At 38.9% G+C, this 19,492-nt stretch overlaps 1 protein-coding gene across 6 annotated transcripts in view; it reads right to left on the bottom strand.

Moving 5' to 3' along the window:
- The window catches only part of LOC113065535 (plasma membrane calcium-transporting ATPase 1-like), a 35,690-nt gene that overhangs the window by 2,609 nt on the left and 13,589 nt on the right, over window positions 1-19,492 (bottom strand). For 4 of the 6 annotated variants that reach the window (XM_026236847.1, XM_026236858.1, XM_026236868.1 and 1 more), the window contains 19 exons: window positions 11,871-12,068; window positions 11,524-11,781; window positions 11,190-11,315; window positions 9,151-9,312; window positions 8,463-8,501; window positions 7,013-7,168; window positions 6,485-6,699; window positions 5,932-6,174; window positions 4,357-4,598; window positions 3,650-3,887; window positions 3,325-3,504; window positions 3,150-3,237; window positions 2,947-3,053; window positions 2,649-2,840; window positions 1,726-1,939; window positions 1,414-1,625; window positions 1,197-1,304; window positions 813-1,001; window positions 356-442 (listed from right to left, as the gene is read on the bottom strand). In XM_026236847.1, coding sequence (XP_026092632.1) covers window positions 356-442; window positions 813-1,001; window positions 1,197-1,304; window positions 1,414-1,625; window positions 1,726-1,939; window positions 2,649-2,840; window positions 2,947-3,053; window positions 3,150-3,237; window positions 3,325-3,504; window positions 3,650-3,887; window positions 4,357-4,598; window positions 5,932-6,174; window positions 6,485-6,699; window positions 7,013-7,168; window positions 8,463-8,501; window positions 9,151-9,312; window positions 11,190-11,315; window positions 11,524-11,781; window positions 11,871-12,068 — 3,254 coding nt within the window. Of the gene's footprint in view, window positions 1-276; window positions 443-812; window positions 1,002-1,196; window positions 1,305-1,413; window positions 1,626-1,725; window positions 1,940-2,648; window positions 2,841-2,946; window positions 3,054-3,149; window positions 3,238-3,324; window positions 3,505-3,649; window positions 3,888-4,356; window positions 4,599-5,931; window positions 6,175-6,484; window positions 6,700-7,012; window positions 7,169-8,462; window positions 8,502-9,150; window positions 9,313-11,189; window positions 11,316-11,523; window positions 11,782-11,870; window positions 12,069-19,492 lie in introns of all 6 variants that reach the window. The other 2 variants (XM_026236876.1, XM_026236891.1) reach the window with 2 other exon arrangements.

Genomic DNA, 19,492 nt, shown 5'->3' with positions numbered 1-19,492 from the left:
GACTGCAGACACACCAGACGGGATTAGACATCGACTCTTCGTTGGTGAGAACCCAGCAAAAGCCATCAAACACAGACACAGAAACCTCAACCTTAACACTTAAGATACACAGCCGTTAACACCGAGAAGCAATGCGGAAGATGTTTCGAGATACATTTCATTTCAAACAAGAGAGCGAGAGAAAGAGAGAGAAGGAAGGACATAAGGAGAAGAATGAAGACCGTTAAGCGAGAGGAGGAAACGTTAATTGTCATGCACTAATAAACACGCACTCACACCCGACAGTGGCAGAAGCGGTGTTGAAGGCAGTAGCAGGGGATAAGGCTACATGTGTAGGGCTAGAAACATTGGTTACATCGTGCTGTTGGCTGGTGCTGGAGGGCTGGCGCCTGACGGCCGCCTGAAAGGAAATTCCGCTCTGGAACGCACTCACAACATCCATCTGGAAGGAATCAGAGAGTGTGATAGGCCCAGAGAACGCACAGGAGAGAGAAAAACAGATTAAGAGGAAGAAGTGAGAAGAAGAGTGATAGAGAAAGAAGGGCACCCATATAAAAGAAGACAGGGACAGAGCAGCTGAGAGGAAAAAAAAGGCACTGAATTAAAAGAACCTGACCTGACATTTGCCTTTAGCATTGATCAGCTTATTGCACTGACAAACTGCATTAATAAACCCTATTCCACCAGTAAAAGGTCACCATAAGTGGCAGATCGATTGGAACGAGTACTAACTCAAACCATAATCAGAGAAAGGGAAATGAAAAGGGTTCTGGAGCTTGGACTGTAGAGCTGTGCAGTTTTCAAGAGGTTACCTGAGTCTGAATGCGGTTCAGGCCTCTGAACCAGAGGATCTGTCCCCTGCGGAGCTCTCGCTCAGCATGGTCAATTTCCTCCAGGTCATCCAGCTCCTCCAACTCCTCGTCTGGAATTTCTTCCTTCTGCGTTCCATGACCAGCAGTCTTCAGGAACTTCAGCCGGCTCGTTGGGATCGAGGAGATGATCTGAATGAGGGCGTAGATGTAAAAAAAAAAAAAAAAAAAAAAAAAAAAACTAAATGCTCGAGTCTAGTAATTTAGTTCACTGCCTTTAGGGGGCACTGCTCTATAACTCTCGAGGAGTTTGGAGTTGTGATTTGTAAGCAAGTTACAAGGAGCTGCTTTGTATAACATAGGGAGGAAAAGTTGGATGATGCTCACCTGTCCCCATAGTAGACACCCAAAACCCAAGAGGATGCACCATAGCCACTGCTCAATGCTCAGCCCCACACAGCTGAATGGCTTTCCCCCAAATTGCACAATCACAATCTAAGTGGAAAAAAAAAAGTAAATAATTTTTTTAATTTATGATATGCTTATATCACACCAGCATATGTATCTGCTCTGATTATGGGCATTCATACAGCAATGTGTATACCTGAATAGCAAAAGTCCCAAAGACGATGGAACAGAAGATCAAGTTGTTAAAAATGCCTTCAAAAACATTACGTTCCCCATGGATCTTCCTTGCATTGATTTCATTGAATAGCTGCATCATCACAAAGGTGTTAAAGACAATGGTGTAGTGCTCAGAGGGAGGAGCGTGAAGAGGGGCATAACGTCCATTGTCAATGTCGAACATCTTTTCACCTGAGAAATGAGCAGAAAGTAAAAGATTGTAGTGGATGTTTGCTTCATGCTATTATAATGTGCATGACTTGGCTCAATCACATATGCTGTTAGTTCTTACCAGCAAAAAGTAGAGTGAAGATGATAACGAGCTGGTAGACTGCATGACCCAATATGTTCTTCATCATCGTCCGGGAGATGAGGGGTTTATTACGACCGTAAGGCTTCCTCAGCAGAAGTGATTCAGTGGGTGGTTCAGTGGCCAAGGCCAAAGAGGCAAATGTGTCCATAATCAGATTTACCCATAACATCTGTACAGCTTTCAAAGGAGAGTCCTGTTAGAGTGAGAGAGAACAGGAGGTGACCGTTCTGACCTCATTCACTGCTGCCACCTTCATAACATTCAAAAACACCCTCTCAGCTGTGCATTTGCATGAGTACTGAATCATTCCCAAAATGTTTTGTATGTCCTCTAGAATTCTGCATTATGAATTTAAAGATGTGAATGCTGAGCTGATAAAAAGATTCAGATTTGACAATAATTAGTAATAATCAAGATCTTTGTGAATGACACTTGCTGATACAGAGCCAGTCTGCTCATGAGCAATTTCCAGGGAAAATTACACAAAACAAGCAGAACACCTGAGGCTTGAGGTCACATACAGCCTTGGCTACTGACAGCAATGCAAAGTCTACAGGTAATCCTCCCATTCATTACACAATAATACAGGACCTCAACTACAATCAGCCTGCCTATCATTTCATTTAACAGAGGAGAGCTGGCTCATTTCGGACTGGTGCTTTGCCTGTGGACAGCAGTGCCCGGCCCCATGCTGACTGCCTGCAAGTCTTCTTGCCTCAGACTAACAATTTCCAATCACTACACACAGGATGGGTAGCAATCAGCTGTTTCCATCAGCCACCATGGTGCATCCGTTAACACGCAATCCTTCACGTAGAGCTGCACTATTTAGCTTAACGGCTTCGTCAGCCTCAACTCCGTCATTTTGCTTCATGCTAGAAGATACATTTTTATAGTGATACCTGTGTGATGCAAGCTCCAGTGAAGGCCACGATCACAGCCACCACATTGACGGTGAGCTGGAACTGGAGGAATTTTGAAATGCTGTCATACACGTTCCGCCCCCACATGACGGCCTTGACGATGCTGCTGAAGTTGTCATCAGTGAGAATAATATCAGAGGCTTCTTTAGCCACGTCTGTGCCAGCAATGCCCTGAGAATAAAAGGCACAATGTATAAAAGCCATTCGAAACTAAATCTAGCACAAAGAATCCTTGGAGGAATCATTTTTCTTCTGTAGCCATGTCAGACCCACATACCATGGCAAACCCAACATCGGCCTTTTTTAAGGCAGGGCCATCATTGGTGCCATCTCCTGTTACTGCCACAACCTGCCTCCGCTCTGTAACAGTGCTGTCAATTATACCTGAAGGAGAAAACATGCGTCAAGACTAACAGCATGACATTACAGAGCAGAATTATACTTTTTATTTTCATGCTTAAGAAGCGAGTCTCTAAGCACCTTTCACTAGTGTATGCTTGTCTGTCGGTGAAGATCTCGCCAGCACCCGGAGTTTAGGCCATATTTTGTCAATCCGCTCTTGTTCAATCTAGAAAAAAAAAAGGTATTATATTATGAGCTTGTGAGTTTGTGTTTCTTTGAGTCCTGCTGCTAAAAAAAATTGTGCCTCTCTCACCTCTCCCTTTTCATTACGGATCCGGCGGTTGAACTCTTTGCCCTCCATGCAAAGAAAGTCATCTCCTGGCTGCAGGATGCCACATTTAGTTGCTATAGCACGGGCAGTGTTCAGATTGTCCCCGGTGACCATGCGCACTGTGATTCCAGCACGCTGGCACTTTCTAATGGCATCAGGGACCTGAGCAGGAAAGAATAAGGGAGCGTGACTGAGAAAGCTTACTATCTGACATTACATGCTAGTGCAATAGTCTCTCTTGCTGAAGAACATAGTTTTGTGTACTTCTCAGTTAAAATAATTCCTTTTAAATAGCTGAGACTTGTACCTCTGGTCTAACTGGGTCTTCAATGCCCACGATACACACACAGGTGAGCCTGCTCAGGATTTCGCTCTCATTATCCCAGTCTGGTTCACCTTCAGAGGCAGGGAAGTCCCTGTAAGCCAGGCAGATGGTTCTCAAGCCCTCAGAGGCCATTGGTTCAATCACTCTCTTCACCATGTCATCTCTGTCCCTGGGCCGAAAAACCTTTGCCTCGCCCGTTGCAGTAAGGATTTTATAACACCTGGGTGAGGAGAGAGCAGGTAAGATATCCAACAGCTCACAGCAACTGAGCCATCCAAGTAATTTCTCCAGGGAAATCTATCAGTAACACAGCCTTTGGGCTTTAGAGGGAAGTGAAACGTTTGATCTGCCAATCTAGTTTGCTGACACAGCTCTCACATGCTTCTTAATGGAAAGCACTAGAATACTTATCCTAGAACAGTGGTTCTCAAACCTGTCCTGGAGTTACCCCTGCCCTACACATTTTGTATGTCTCCCTCAATTATCATTCCTGATTCAAGTCACCAGCTCATTAGTGAAGACTGCAAGACCTGAAGTGGGTGCGTCAGATATAGGGAGGCGTGCAGTGCTGGGGGTACTTCATGGAGAGGTTTGAGAACAAGTTCACATCTTTGAACATCAAGTTCAAAGATGTGAATTTGCGTCAGGCATTAAAAATGACCACACATTTATGACTGAGGATGGCATACTTCTTGAGCAGAATCTCTGAGGCTCCTTTGCTGAACATCCGGTAGCTTCCGTCAGCATTCTTTAGCACGGTGCTCATGGATTTCCTGACGGAGTTGAAGGTGTAGACCTTGTAAAGCTTCTCCTCAGGGATTTCATTGCGGATTGCATCATAGTCTTTTTTCAAGTCCATGGTAAAGCCCAGCAAGGCACATTCAGTTTTGTTGCCAACCTGACGATTCAGGCCACCCTCTTTCTCAGGGGACTGAAAAAGATGATAAATTATTACAAAAAACACTAATAAAAAAAAATTATGTTTATGCATTAAAACACCTTGAGATGTTGTGCAGTATTTTATTCAGCCATTGTGCAAAAACAGCCCATAAAGCACCACTGCCAAATCAAATGGTAATAATGTCTGTTATTTAATTTCAATGATTTCTGACTCTAAATTAACTAAGAGCTATAACTGTGTCGTTTACTTAAAGCTTGTGAGATTCAGTGTTATTGTTATTATTTAGGTTTCATGTAATATTATATTTAAGCTTTAATTTGCCAAACCATTTTAATTGGTTTAGTTAAGAATAACAATAATGGTGATGTGTGTGTGTGTGGGGCCTGGGCAAGTTAACGCATTATCATCACATTAATTGATTAACTCCGACAATTATTTTATTGCACGTTAACAAAGCTTTTTTTTATTTATTATTATTACGAAAGTCCGTTGCTCATTGGCTCTGAATACACATACAGACAAATCATGGGGTCACAGGAGGGGATGCTCCTGATCAAATTATTTAGGCTAAGCATCAACATTCACAAACCACTATCCATTTTATCCCATATTATTTTTAATAGAAAAGATTTTTAATGCAACAAGCTCATAATCATGACTTTATAATTTGGAAATAGGAAGTTTCCCATAGTACGTGAAGACTGCAGAGAAGCGCTCTCGCTCAACACAGTGGAGTGAATCGTTTTGGTAACTTTGTGGTTTATTATTTTGTGCCGTATGGGACGCAAAGCAACTCAACATTAATTTCCAGGTGTGTCTGTGTAACAGAGGTACCATCCTAGTAGTTTTGTGCACGCATGAATCATATTTTAGTTTTTCCAAAAAAGAGGACAGTGGGTGTGGGCGGAATGGGGGGGTGGGGTGTGGTTGGTTGGTGGTTATAAAATGCACTGGCGACTGAAGAAAGTAAAAGCCGAATTCCTGACATTTTGAGTGATTCAGAAATCCTAACCAGGCACTTTTTTTAGGTCCAAAAAGAGGACATGTCCAGGAAAAATAGGAAATATGGTCACTTTAACATCATGGCAATGTACAACATTAAGTACATCCCGCGCTAAACACTTAACGTACTGTGCACATGCTCGTAACTTATGTACATCAAGCAAGCTTCTATGCCTAGGCCACGAATTGTTGGCAAAATAACACAGAGGGAATAATGTTTTTTTTTTTCCCCAGAAAGCTTTGTGCACAATATAAATTCAAGGACCTGCATCAATGTATGTTTATTTTCAAAAACTTTCTAGGGTCTTGAAAAAAAAACAAAAAAGTTATATATATATATAATCCTTGCCTAGGGACTCACCATGATTTTGGTGGTGTAAGCACAGTTGACACTGATGCCCAGTATGAGCAGGTCCATAGTGCTGGCAGGAATGACATCTGGCTCAGGGACTTTCTTGTAGTGCTTGTCAGCAATAAAAACCTGAACAACTGTCATCCGGTTCATAGTCAGAGTTCCTGTTTTATCTGAACAGATGGCTGTGGCATTGCCCATAGTTTCGCAGGCATCAAGATGCCTGACCAAATTATTGTCTTTCATCATTTTCTGCAAAGTAAAACAATGAAAAAATTCAGATGGAATGAGGGAAGGGGGTGAGAGACAGATCAACAATAAACAGAGCGCAGGATTAAACATTCAAGTCCACTAATCCCCAGTTAAATGGCAAAAATCCAGAGAAGCAATATTACTGTAACTGCAACAAAGGCAAGTTAATAAATGCAAAATGATATGGCAATTCATATGATTATTGGATCAACATGTACTGTATTGACTAACAAAGTCTAGACAGAGGGCTAATGTCAAAAGATGGTAGGTAGACACCATAAACATTCAAACAGAAGATGTAGGGTCATACTTTGACAGAATAAGCCAGCGAGATGGTAACAGCTAGCGGAAGACCCTCAGGGACGGCCACCACCAGCACGGTCACACCGATTATAAAGAACTTTACAAAGAACTGGATGTAAATGGGAGTGCACTCTTTTTCCCAAGGACGTTTCTGGATCCAGAAAGTGTTAACCACGAACAGCACCACCAAGATGATCACCGTGATGGCTGACATCACCAGACCTGCACAGGAACACATACATTAAGACCTCAAAAAAGCATGTGCTGCACAAATCTGCAGTTTTCTGTAATGTGTTGATATATTTCTTATTGAAACCAAAAGTTTGCTAAGACATCCTTTTTGAAATAGCTGACAGGCTTCTTTGGCGGTATTCTCATTCTAGAGAGCATTTGATTGGACAATAATCTGTGTATTGCAGGCAGAGTCATCAATATATTTGGCCAGTTCTCCCAGATAAGCATCTACCTTCTCAAGTGATATTTTAAGTTTTAAGAGCACTAGCATAACAGATGATCTCAAAGCAACCATGCTTACCTGCTTTTCCAATTTGGACCGCTAATTTGGTCAGTTTCCCTTGCAAAACTGATTTCTCTTTCTTTGGCAAGTTGGATTTTCTCTTCTCGTCGCCCTCAGCCCCTTCATCACTGTTTAGAGGTTGCATCTCCACAGCAGCACCATCCTGGGCTTTAGCTACAAATAGAATAAAAGAAAATTGTGAATAAGCAGTGAATTTGAGTGGGGACTATGATTTTCTCCTCACTTGGACCACAGGAAGCATTTTCTAATTAAATTGTGGTTTCCCTCCCGTGACAAATATAATTAAGTGAGCAGATAAAATAATTATAAAAGTGATTAGAAGTGATCATTTTATTACAGTCAGAGAGAAAACAGCTTAAGATCATCCTCACATTTAGGAGCCACATGCAAACCAATATGACCAAGTATCCTAGGAGATATAAAACCTCATCTCCGCACTCCGAGGTCCTGTCCATCACTTATCACTATAGGTTATAAAAGAGGACATGCACACACTTATCCTGATCAAGGCGTCGCTCTGTGTTCTGAAAGTACAGCCTGCCAGTGAGGTGACATCAAACAATCAAAGAACACTGCATGCGTGCAATCATACAGACATGTATGCAGCAGGGCATCTCTGCATATCACTGCTGTAGCATAACGCATCCGGCCTGTGTGCAGGATTTAACCAGTGTTTGATGTGAGGTAATGTGACTGCGTTTGAATTAGCAGGGTGTAAGGTGCAATATGGGACTGCTATTCTATCGTTCCATGTTGCTGCGCTCTACTCACAGAGCTCTAATGCTAGTCTGGTGGATTAGAGCTCATTTCTGGCAGGGCGATCTGTAGCTGGGGCTTCAGTAAACACAGGCATGCGCAACTTTCAGAGTAAACACTACAGAGTTGGTTTCTGAACACAGGGTGGCCTGATTGTGGACTCTTTCCTGCTTGGGCATCTGATTTTAGATAATAGGATTGCAGGGAGACAGGTGGCGATATCTAAATATAGCTGCACACTATGAATTGGTAATGTTTTTAAATAAATTCTCTTATACCTCACCAAGTCTACATTTGATCAAGATTTGTAAAAAATATTACAATTTAAAAAAATAACTGTTTTCTATTTTAATACATTTAAAAAAAGCAATTCATGAATGTGTTGTCAAAGCTGATTTTTCAAAAGCTCCAAAAGCTTGAATCACTGAATCCTTGCGGAATAAAAGTATTTACATTTTAAAATATCTTGAATGTAGCGTTATAATCAAACTCTAAAAACAGGCTAATTTCCTATAGCTTCACACATGCACACTTCTTTGCACCTCACACTAGTGTGGATAAGCTTTAATGAAGATCCGATAGCACTAATGGGTTTAGGCGATGTATTTAATGCAGGCTGCAGCATGTAAGAGGCTGGACTTCTAAGCCAATATGGTGCTCATTATGTCATTAAGTCAATAGGGTTGCTCACCTTTCTTTCTGTTCTCCACAGAGCCATCTTGCTTTTTATCTGGAGAAAAAAATAGAAAAATAAGCCAAATAACAAACCCTCACTCATTTATTCATTATTTACCATTATGCAAGCGACGGTTGTGCAGCGCACATTCAAACATATTTCCAATTATGTAAATCTTCTCTTTGATTTAGCAGAATGAGAAAAGGCCCTCGAATATTAACGAACAGATGTGTGCCACGACCTCATGATATTTTTTTAAAACCAATGCTGTGGCCAGACCACAAGTGCACAAAATTGCACTGAGGTGCACAGCCTCTGAACAGCAACTTGTGGCCCAACCTCAGCAAGTACTGAAATATTCATGTATCTGCAGGCACTCATTTGGAGACCCAACACGTGAGCCACGGGCTTCAGATATGCATTAAATGGCAGTTAGGTAATGGAGCGCACAAGAAATAGTTACATTGTTCTGAGTCATTGCTTCAGACATTTTTTACCAGACAGAAAAATACTTCAAAATTAAAAAAAAAAAAAACTCCTGTTTGACAAAAGCACACTTTCATGAATGCTGGAGCGCACACACGCAAGCCTTTTCAATTCATCTCTCTGTAGCCAAAGTAGCTACAGACTGAAAAGGCCACTGGTTGGTCTATTTTAGCTTTCAGAGACTGACTAAAAAAGACTCAGAATACAGACAACTTACTTTTCTTCTCTTTCTTTCTCTCTTTCTCTTTTTTCTTCTCCTTCTCCTCCTCATCCTCATCATCTTCTCCCGCCCCCAATAACGTGAAGATGATTCCAGTTTGGGAATTAACTCCGACAGCAGTGACAAGCATTTTTCCAGAGCCCTCCATGACATGAGTACCTGCAGAGAGGAAGATGAGGTGAATAAGGGCCAGACGAAGCACAAACTAATCATATTAGTGCCAATATATTCACGACTGGATGTAAAACTCTAACACACAGCTCAGTTTATGACATAATTAGTTGTCTAGAGTGTTGTTGTTTTTTTTTGAGGTGTAAAGTATTTTGACATAAAAAGAACCTGATAATAAGGCGATTATAAAAATTGCCCTAACAAAAGGTCAAATGTAACTGATAATTAATTCCAGGGCCAAATTTTGCCTCGAATGTAAAAATTAATTTCTGACCCTGGTCCACATTAAAACAATAATGCTAGGTTTATTATGAGCATGTGCAACAGTTATGACATTTGCCACTTTAAATGCTTGGGCTCTTTAAAGCCATATGGATTCTGATTGGCTGTCAGTGTTTTTAACATTCATAATCTGGAAAAAGTCATTTTGAAATTGATTCTGAATGTTGTTACTATTACAGTTTTGGTGTGCACCAAGTCTGTTGCTGTGAAGGAATTTCCCTTGCGGTAATTTGGAGTGGCTCAATAGCGTGGTATATGGTGTAATATTTGTGTGTGTGTGTGTGTGTGTGTCTGTGTGTGTATTTATGATATAACAAGGTCATTTTCAAAAACCAATGAAACCGAAACCAAATAGCACTGAAACAGGAAGTGAAGTAAACAGAAGAGAATGACAAAATAGCAATTTACATAACAGAAAATAAACTTGACAATAAGATCGTTAGCCTTTATGTATAACGGTTCGTTCTGACCCTCGAATCTAACTGGACAAGAGACTTTCTATTGAGATTTTCACCTGTGCGTTCTAGACTCTAGTTCATTCAACTACACGTTCAAAACTGCTGATTCATTCAAAAGAAAGACGTAATGAAACAGGCTGCTGAAATCATTTTAACTTTGCTACGTTAGGAGGCTCAGCTGACCAGCAATGTGTCGATGCGAAGACAGATTTGGCTTTCCTTGGAAAGGACAACCTATTTTCACAAAAATATATGACTTGCAAGTAATCGCTTTCTCTCATTCGCTTCTCCCTGTAAAAAAATCAGAATGGTACACATTATGTTATCATTACTAATTTATTTAATATTCAGTACACATGCACTAAGTGTAAAATGAGAAGGAACCCTATGAAAAAAGAAAACGCAAAAATTGTAGTTGTTGAGATTCTTGCATTCCTCTGTGCTTTGCGCGTATTCCGATATTGTGGTTATTGTGACAGTCGTAGTGTGGATTCAATTTTTCTTAAAATTTAGAATGGTTTTTTATATCTCAATAATATATTAAGATATATATATATTTTTTTACCATTATAGAGGTCATCCTTTTGGTGAATAGGCTTTTAAACAGGAGGTTTTCAAATCAATTGTATATTATTGGGCTCTTTGGACAATGGTATTTTCTCATGAGTGAAATGAGTGGCCATTTTTTGGGCCTTCAGAAATTGGTTTTAACACAGCTCTGGATAATTGTTTAAGCTTGTGAATGGGGTCTATGAAAAAAAAATTGAGGGAGAGGTTTCTGCCGGGGTAGACTCAGCATGCCAACGCAGGCTCTGCTGGAGACATGCCCACTCAGGCTCACAAATCCCCCCTCATCTCCTCTGGGATAGCACACAGCAATGTCATTCTATCAGAGGATCAACTGGCTTTCATAAAATGGGATTAGCTGAAGATGTGCAATAGCCTCGCTGAGAGGGAGCAGGTCCTACATTGCAAACATCTGAACTCCCACATTGGACATGTATTTGGTTTGGCTGAACTTTTCGGGTAGAGGTGAGACAGGACACAGAGAATATTCTAAAATGTTACAGGATTGCGCAGACAAACGTTGCTGCAGTTGCTGTTGATTGTAACTTCATGTCCCACCTGACAGCAGCAAAGGATCTTTCTCCATCGATTTCTTCACATGGTCAGACTCTCCAGTTAAAGAGCTCTCATCTATTTTGAGGTCATTGCCCTGGATGAGAACTCCATCAGCAGGCAGGAGGTCACCTGATGAAGAAAGCATTCCATCACAATAATGTACACTACCGTCAGCAGTTTTTGAATTTTTTAAAGGTGACTATACAGGAAAAGATCATTACTCAACACCAGTAAATTGCAAGACTGGTAGAGTTAGATTTTTAAACGCTAAGCTCATACGCGTGGTTTTCCTTCCAAGAAGGAAATGAAAGCTATCTGCAAATTTATTTCTGCTTACCATATTTAATTTGTGCAACGTCCCCTACGACAATCTCGGCCACGGGGATCGGAATGACTTGCCCTCCCCGAACCACCGTAAACTTCTGCTCTTGTTCAATGCGGCTCTGTAAGCCACGGAACTGTTTCTCTTTGCTCCAGTCATTGAAGGCCGTCACGAGCACCACACAAACGACAGACAGGAGGATAGCTGCTCCTTCTATCCATCCAGCCTCAGCTTCTCCTTCATCCCCTGCTCCACCCGCTGCATCCCCACAATCTATGAAAAAATACAAACAAAAAATAAAACTCCGTTCAGAACCACCTGAAATTGAGATCATGAACTAAGGAAAAAAATAGGTTACTCACTTTTATTTTCTGAATCCGGAGGTTTATAAAAAGAAAGGCCTAAAGAAACTATTGCTGCCACTTCCAAAATAATCAATGTTACATCTTGTAATGCTTCCCACACTAACTGAAGAAAGGTTTTTGGCTTTTTCGGAGGTATAAAGTTCTGTCCAAATGCTACTTTTCTTTTTTCAATATCTGCAGGCTGCCCACTTAATCCTGGAAGAAAAGAGTGAGAAAAATAAGTATTAATTCAAGTAAACACTGAACACAGCTCTTAAATAGCAGCAGAAAATGCTTAATGAGTTTCTATGAGAGTCAGGAAGAAATGACATGTGGGTCAACAACAGTAGCTTTTACAGATAAAGACTTTCTGAATAAGATCAAAAAGTCACAGAGAAGCAATATGAAAATAATTAGGGGGGGGGCAAATATTTCACAAATTGAATCAGAAAATGGTTGACTTCTTTAGAATCTATATTATTTATCATTTACATCCGTTTACATTGCTGTTCAAACATTTGTGGTTGGTAAGGTTTTTCAAATGTTTCTAAAAGGAAATAACACACCAAGGCTGCGTTTATTTGATCAAAAAATACCATAAAACATTCATTTTATAAAAAATATATTGTTAAACTGACATTTGTAACATTCAGAATTTTTTTATACATTTATAAAGTATTTGCTGAAATATTATGAATTATTACTATTATATTATAGAAACAGTTTTAATCATGTCTGTCCATGTCCAGGCTAAAATCTTATTTTGTGTATAATTACAGCTTACACATTTCTGTATTTGATCGATTAGGAGCTATTAGCATAGCTAGTCCATTAATTCTGCCATTACAGCAGTGAAGCGTTTGGGATTTTGACAAGATCATGAAAATTTCCTGGGTATGCAAACGGTGACTTAAGGTCAAATAAGAAAAGCCAGAACTGACAGGAAAAAAAAAAAACACACGCTGAGTACATTGTACGCAGTCATTTTCAAATGCACTGGATTAACAACAGTCCTCTGGTTTGCCCATTTGAATAACTCTCTATATTCAAAGAAGATATTCAAAGAAGTCATGGTGTGTGCACGGTGCATTCAGTTCACTCAGTCACCACATGCTAACAGACACACACACACACACACAAAGGGACGGTTAGATGTGGTGGATGAGCCATGTGGACGAAAAGCATGCATGCGTGTTTATGCATCTAGTGGCAGGGTGTCAGAATGAATGTGTACATGTGACTGAACTGATGGTTTGCCTGCCAGTCCAGAGAGCAGCCTGGTCAGCAGAGCCTATTGTCATGACAACATCCTCCACATTACTCAGCAAAGCCATAGAGCTGCTCAGCTCTTGCTCTGTCCCAATGAGCTAAAGGTTTCATTGCATATTAGCACTCTGTGTCTCAAAAGCTCCTTTCTGCTCCTGGATTACACTTGGCTTTTGACTGCACACAACAAAATAGCGTTTTACCTGGACAAATACAATGTCTTCCAGATTTGCATAAGCTACTCACATTGCATTCAAGGCAATGTATATGGGCATTCCTGTAGCTCAAACAGCAGAGCACTAGGAACTCCAATATCATAGGTTTGATACCCAGGGAGTGCAATGTATGAAGTAATAAAATGTACACCTTGAAAGTAAGTCAATTTGGATAAAAGCATCTTCCAAATGCATAAAAATAAGAGCGATTCATAAAACTCGACCCCATGAACTTCTTCCTGCTAGTTTTATGTTCTTCCAACACTTAAAAAAATAAAATAAATAAAATAAAATAAATAAATAAATAAATAAATAAATAAATTAAATTAATTGTGAATAAAACAAATATTTTTAGAGAATGTTTCACAAGAAAATACTATTTCATGTTTAACTCAATGTACCTATTTTTAATTATTTAAATAATAATTACAGCAAACTGCTTATAGAAAATATTAAAGCTAGATTTGGAGATTAATCATCTCTTCACTGTTGCTTAAACATTTCTCTAACTCTACAGGCTTCTATTCTAGGGGACATTTATAGAATAACCTGAAATTTGAAAGGTCTTTGTGAAATAAATAAACTTTTGTTGGCTGCATTTACACTAAGCGACAAAGTCATTTTGAAATTGATTCCAAATGTTGTTACTATTACAGTTGTGCTGTGGACTAAGACTATTACTGTGCAGGAATTGTAACCGATTATGATTTGAACCATCACTTCTGCAACAACATGTACACAGACCCTAAATGATCAGTAGACAAATCTTCAGGTGTATTCATCAGGTCAAAATCGGTTACTAAGGAAGCAAAGCCAACAATGAATCAAACTAAATTCAACTTTTGTTCGCTTGTACTCAACGCAAGTGCATTAAAACCAGGCTTGTGTAGTGTGGAAATTGAGGCTGAGGAATTATATTCTGTGTCCCTGCTTGGAGAGAGGGCTAAGGAGCAGATGAGTCAGGTCTTACGCCTCTGTCAAAAATGCATTTATGCTGCAAATACACATCTCAATTCCACTCTCACTCCAGATCATGCACACACTTACTCGTAAACATCACTGAGGGGAAGATTCAATTCAACAGAAGAGGGGGGAAAACCCCTTCTAAGACCAGCCAAACGTGGGCATTTACCCAGCTAATTATTCATTTGCATGCTACTTCACTGGGAGCAGACGTACCATTGTGTTTGCACCGAAGACTTTAAAAACAACAAAAAAAAAAACACGGGCCTCTATTGAAAATAATTTTTTTCACTAATCTCTAATGCGTTAATCCATAAAAGAAAAAGAGGGCACAGTACTAACAGAGCATCTGATAAATATTTAACAAGCTAGACAAGGCAAGAGAAAACATGAATTAATAAATAACTATGCTCATCAATCCATTCAATATACAGACAAAAACCACATCTACAAAGCCATTGCTGAGAATTTGATCTCACAAACACAACGTTCCACTTAGCTCTGATTATGTAGCATGCTGGTTACATTTTAGTTGCAATATTATTATTTTTTACTAAGATCTCATTCATAAATACCTTTAGTAAGTGTTTAAGAGACAGTAATATTAATAAGATATTACTGACAGGTGCAGCCACACTTAAAGCTGAAGTGTGTAATGTCTGTGCCTCTAGACCAAATGTGGCGACTGCCATTGAGAACTACTGTTCAATACAATCCAGTTTCTAACTTCCAATATTGTTTGAGCTAATGCTTAAGTGTCGTTATGTGCCCCAGAGTTCAAACTTTTCATAGAAATCAACCTACAAATGAAAAGGAGAGAAGATAGCACTACAAAAAACACCCTCACTTCACCTTTAACACACTTATGTGTCAGAGCCCAAGTCATACATAGTACAAGTACTGCAGGTTGTATACCTTACAAACATTACCTCCCACCTGATTTAAGAAGTTTAAGTAGTCTTTTCTGATACATCCTTTAAAAATGACTTCTAATTAAACCATTTAGCGAATCTGAATTTAAAACTCATTTTTTATACTCCTAATGGCCCAGGAATGTTTATCCTCAGGGTCCGTGAGAGGCTGGGTCATGGAAACTAGGAGCACTTTCAGTTAAAAATCCCATCAGTTAAATCGAATCTAGAGCATTCGCCTTTAATTTGGAGTAGACATTCCCTCGTGTCCACACATGCAAACTGTGTAGTACAACAGATTTGTGGAACCGGCTAGCATAAATACACCAAAAGATGCAACCCGAATAAAACGAGAAGATCGTCGGGATTTACAGTGAACCCAAAAGAGAGGTAAAAAGTAACTAGTTAAATTCGAAAGACTAGAAAGATTAGTGATGGCTTTGCTACGAAATTGAGAAATGGCCTACTTACTAATTAGAAATCCCATTTCAATTGTCAAAGCTCTTGTAATCTTGAATGACTGCTTAATTTCCTATAGCAAAGCTGAGTGATCTGATTAAGCTGTGAAACGTGTCATGACAGCAGGGCTGCCTGCCAGCGTGCTACTGTGAAGTGGAGGGAACAGGGCACAGCTAAACTGGTGAATCGCTGTGGGGCGCCAATCTCAGTTAGACATGTGCCGTGTAGCAAGAATGGCTAGGCGACAGGACCCTCTATCAGTCTGGCCACTGAATAGAATATCTAGGGGGAAAATTCTTAGACTATTCTTCACAATTCACACGGTATACAAAGCTCGGGCACAGCAAGTGCCAAGTTTCAGACAGTCTATTCAGGAAACAATACACATTTTTAGAAGTCATATCGATGCTATCAGTGTGACCCCATTATATGAGCTGTGAACTGACGCTATAGTTTCCACTGACACCATGACAAAGGTATAGCTCTGGATTGCAGACAGCAGTGTAAGCTTTGGTTTCAATCACTCAGTATTTCATCGCCTGCAAATAAAAGTCAGACCTTGTGAGGGCAGGACGGGGCAGGTGACACTACATATAAGCATCCAAACATGCTGTACATAGCAGACATGTTGAATTACCTTATTATTAAGACTGAAAGATTGATTTTGGTGCCATGCCAAACATATTCATGATGCCAAGTGTCCGACACGTTTAAAACCTAGGAGCTACATCACTATTATAGTTCATAAAGAAATATTTTGTGGTACGGGCATGAATGATACCTCAAATGTGATTACTTTTCTAAGCAATTGGCAATAATAGGGCATAGATTTAGAGTGAAAGAGCAGCCTGAGCCCCGTCTACCAGAATATCAAACTTGGAATAGTAACCAACCAGAATATCCTAGCAAGCATCCTTTTTTCACATTTTCTTTCAAAGCAAAACTAATTAAGGGTCAAGAAACCAATACTAGAGAGGGCTGGTCCCTTAGGATCGCTCCATCAGGAATGTTTTCTACTTTCTGACTTTCAAATACCAAAAACGCATTAGTGCTGATCAAGCCTGCATGTTAATAGATAAGTGAAGTATTCTCATGGAAACACTGGCCAGAAGCCCCTAGCAGGCACAATGAAATATTGGTCTCCAGCCCTTGTGTGTTCACGCACGAGAGAATTGCATATCAAAGAGCCTGTAGAAAATTGCTATGGACATGGTGCCGTTTTAATCTGGGATCAAACCTAAAATCCCATCCCCCAAGAGTTCAATCTGGGTCAGGCCAGCGATTAAACCTAATGTCTACAGAGAGGTAATAAACCAACGGAGCTGCAGCTGTGGGCTGCACACTGACTCTGCACTTTTCTCAATCTTACCCTAAAGACTGTATACCTGCACACACACCCCTTCTGATGAAAGAAAGCAAAAGAATGTGTGAAATAGTAAACCGAGAGCAAAGTGGGCTGCAACAACAAAGTACACAATTAAAAAAAAACAATGACAAGAATCGGTCATTTCAATTGATGTGACACGGAGAATGTGTCAATGATGCCACTTTAGACTTTTAACTGGGAGGAACATGTTCATGGACCAAGCTGTCCATGAATTGAAGGATTTGATATTAAATTGTTCAAAAATAGTCATAAGCATATGGCTGCATGTGGAGTCAGGTGCTCCGACAGATTGCTTCTGATGTTTAATAAGTGCATGCTGTTATATTGCAGATATATTACTGGTAAATGTTATAAATTCAAAGTTAATTGAGTGCATCTTAACAGCAGGTGTTATGTTACTTAAAATGGTTCACAGAGTGCATATTTCTGATATACTTTATAAAAAAAAAAAAAAAATTCAAGTTGTCGTTAGTTGCAGCCCTAGAGACATAAAAGAAAGTGAGTACAAAAAGATGGACAAAGAGAAAGTGTCTAATAAAGGCTGTAACGTCCCTGTTGTAACCGCAGTTCCACAGACTACAAGATGGGATGTAAACGCATGTGTTTGACATTTTTATTTCAATTGGCAAACACACCGACAATGCACACAGGCTATATTTAGGATATTCTCTACGAAGTCTAACCAGTTAGAAAGGAAAACAGCCCTAGGTCTCAATTTAGGGTTGTAACAGTATGAGATTTTCACAGTATGATAATAGTCTAAGAAAATATCACGGTTTCACAGTATCGCGGTATATATCAAACAAAAATTCTAATCCATAACAATGACTCTTAAAAGAATAAGAACAAGTTATTTGAGTAAACAAGTCTTTTATTACAACAAACTTGAAACCATTTTAATGAACGTGTTGAATACTCCCTTTTTAAAAAATTAATCATTTCATTTTTAAAAACTATTAAAAAAAAATAACGCTTTACACCTTGCTATATATATATATATATATATATATATATATATATATATATATATATATATATATATATATATATATATATATATATATATATATATATATATATATATATATATATATATCACTGACATTTTAATGTTTTAAAATGTTATCAAGTAAAATAAACTTATTTTTGGCATATTTCTGCACAAGAGGTATACTAAGTTAAAAGATGGACAAACATGATATTCCTTAATTATTTATAATTCATTATTATAAAGAATATAATTATTGTTATCATTATTACTTTGAATTACATTGTACAATGCAGATATATTTGTTAATTAAAGTAAAATCTAACTTTTATTTTGACGAGTTGTCACAGTTTTAGTGTTTTGTCTCAAATAAAACTAGGAAATGTTTAAGTTTTCTCTCAGAGCAGCTCTGCTGATGTTCATGTTTATGTAGACACTGAAAACACCATAGACCTTTTTCAAATTTTCAGGTTTCTCAGCAGCAGAAGTCATCATAGTTGGGTTAACTTTAAGATCAGTCAATGGGAGAGTCCCACAAATATATTTTTTGCATTCCCATTTGCTCAAATAGCAAAAGAAAAACTCCACGATAGTGTTTTCGTGACTTTCAATAAAAAGAAAAAAAATTGAGAGACTGATAATGGTATTCAGAAGAGAGTTTACCATCCCTTCCATAGACGCTGCATTAGTAACACCCTCGCATTAGCGTTAACTTTTTTTTTGTAATTTGATGCAAAGGTGATAAAATACAAAGAATAGTGCCATAAATGTACATACATACCAAAAAAAAAAAAAATATGAAAAACTATTTACGACGCTGATGACCGTTAAAGTGTCATCACAGTCTTGCGAAAAGGGTCCAGGGTCTCTTCGTGCTTCAGACACTTATCATATCTACTTTTGATTTATCCAAATCAAAACAAGCAATCATCAGATTGCGTGTTTTACATGATATCCTCATTATACTGTAAATTCTATGTTCAAAGTTTTCTGGCAGCATGGAGCTTAGATATAATCTCGGTCTCTGTCATTTTCTCTTCTGTATGTGCTTTTATGCAGCTGAGTGAATGCAGACTGAAGCAGCCGAGTGGAAATAAGTTATATATGCGGTGGTGAGTTTTTTTTTACGTAGATGTGTTCACGGTATAATAATTGTGCACTTTCAAACCATGATAAACCGTCATACCAGTACATCGTTACAACCCTAGTCTCAATTGTCTGAGATATTAACTAGGGCTGGGAAAATAAATAGATTCTGAGATTTTCCAAATGCATCGCGATTAGGGCTGGGATAAACTATTATTTTTTAAACGATTAATCTAGCGATTATTTTTCCGATGCATCGATTAATAAATTTTTTAATTGACTACTAACAATTTATACATGTTGATTTACATATCTGAATGAAAAAAAACATGAATTCCTTAACATTGCAATATATGTTTCTTGCT

Source organism: Carassius auratus, chromosome 4 (assembly GCF_003368295.1).
Source record: "Carassius auratus strain Wakin chromosome 4, ASM336829v1, whole genome shotgun sequence".
Taxonomy (NCBI): Eukaryota; Metazoa; Chordata; class Actinopteri; order Cypriniformes; family Cyprinidae; genus Carassius; species Carassius auratus.
Note: the sequence above shows the minus strand (reverse complement) of the source record. Positions and strands in the feature narration are given on the sequence as shown.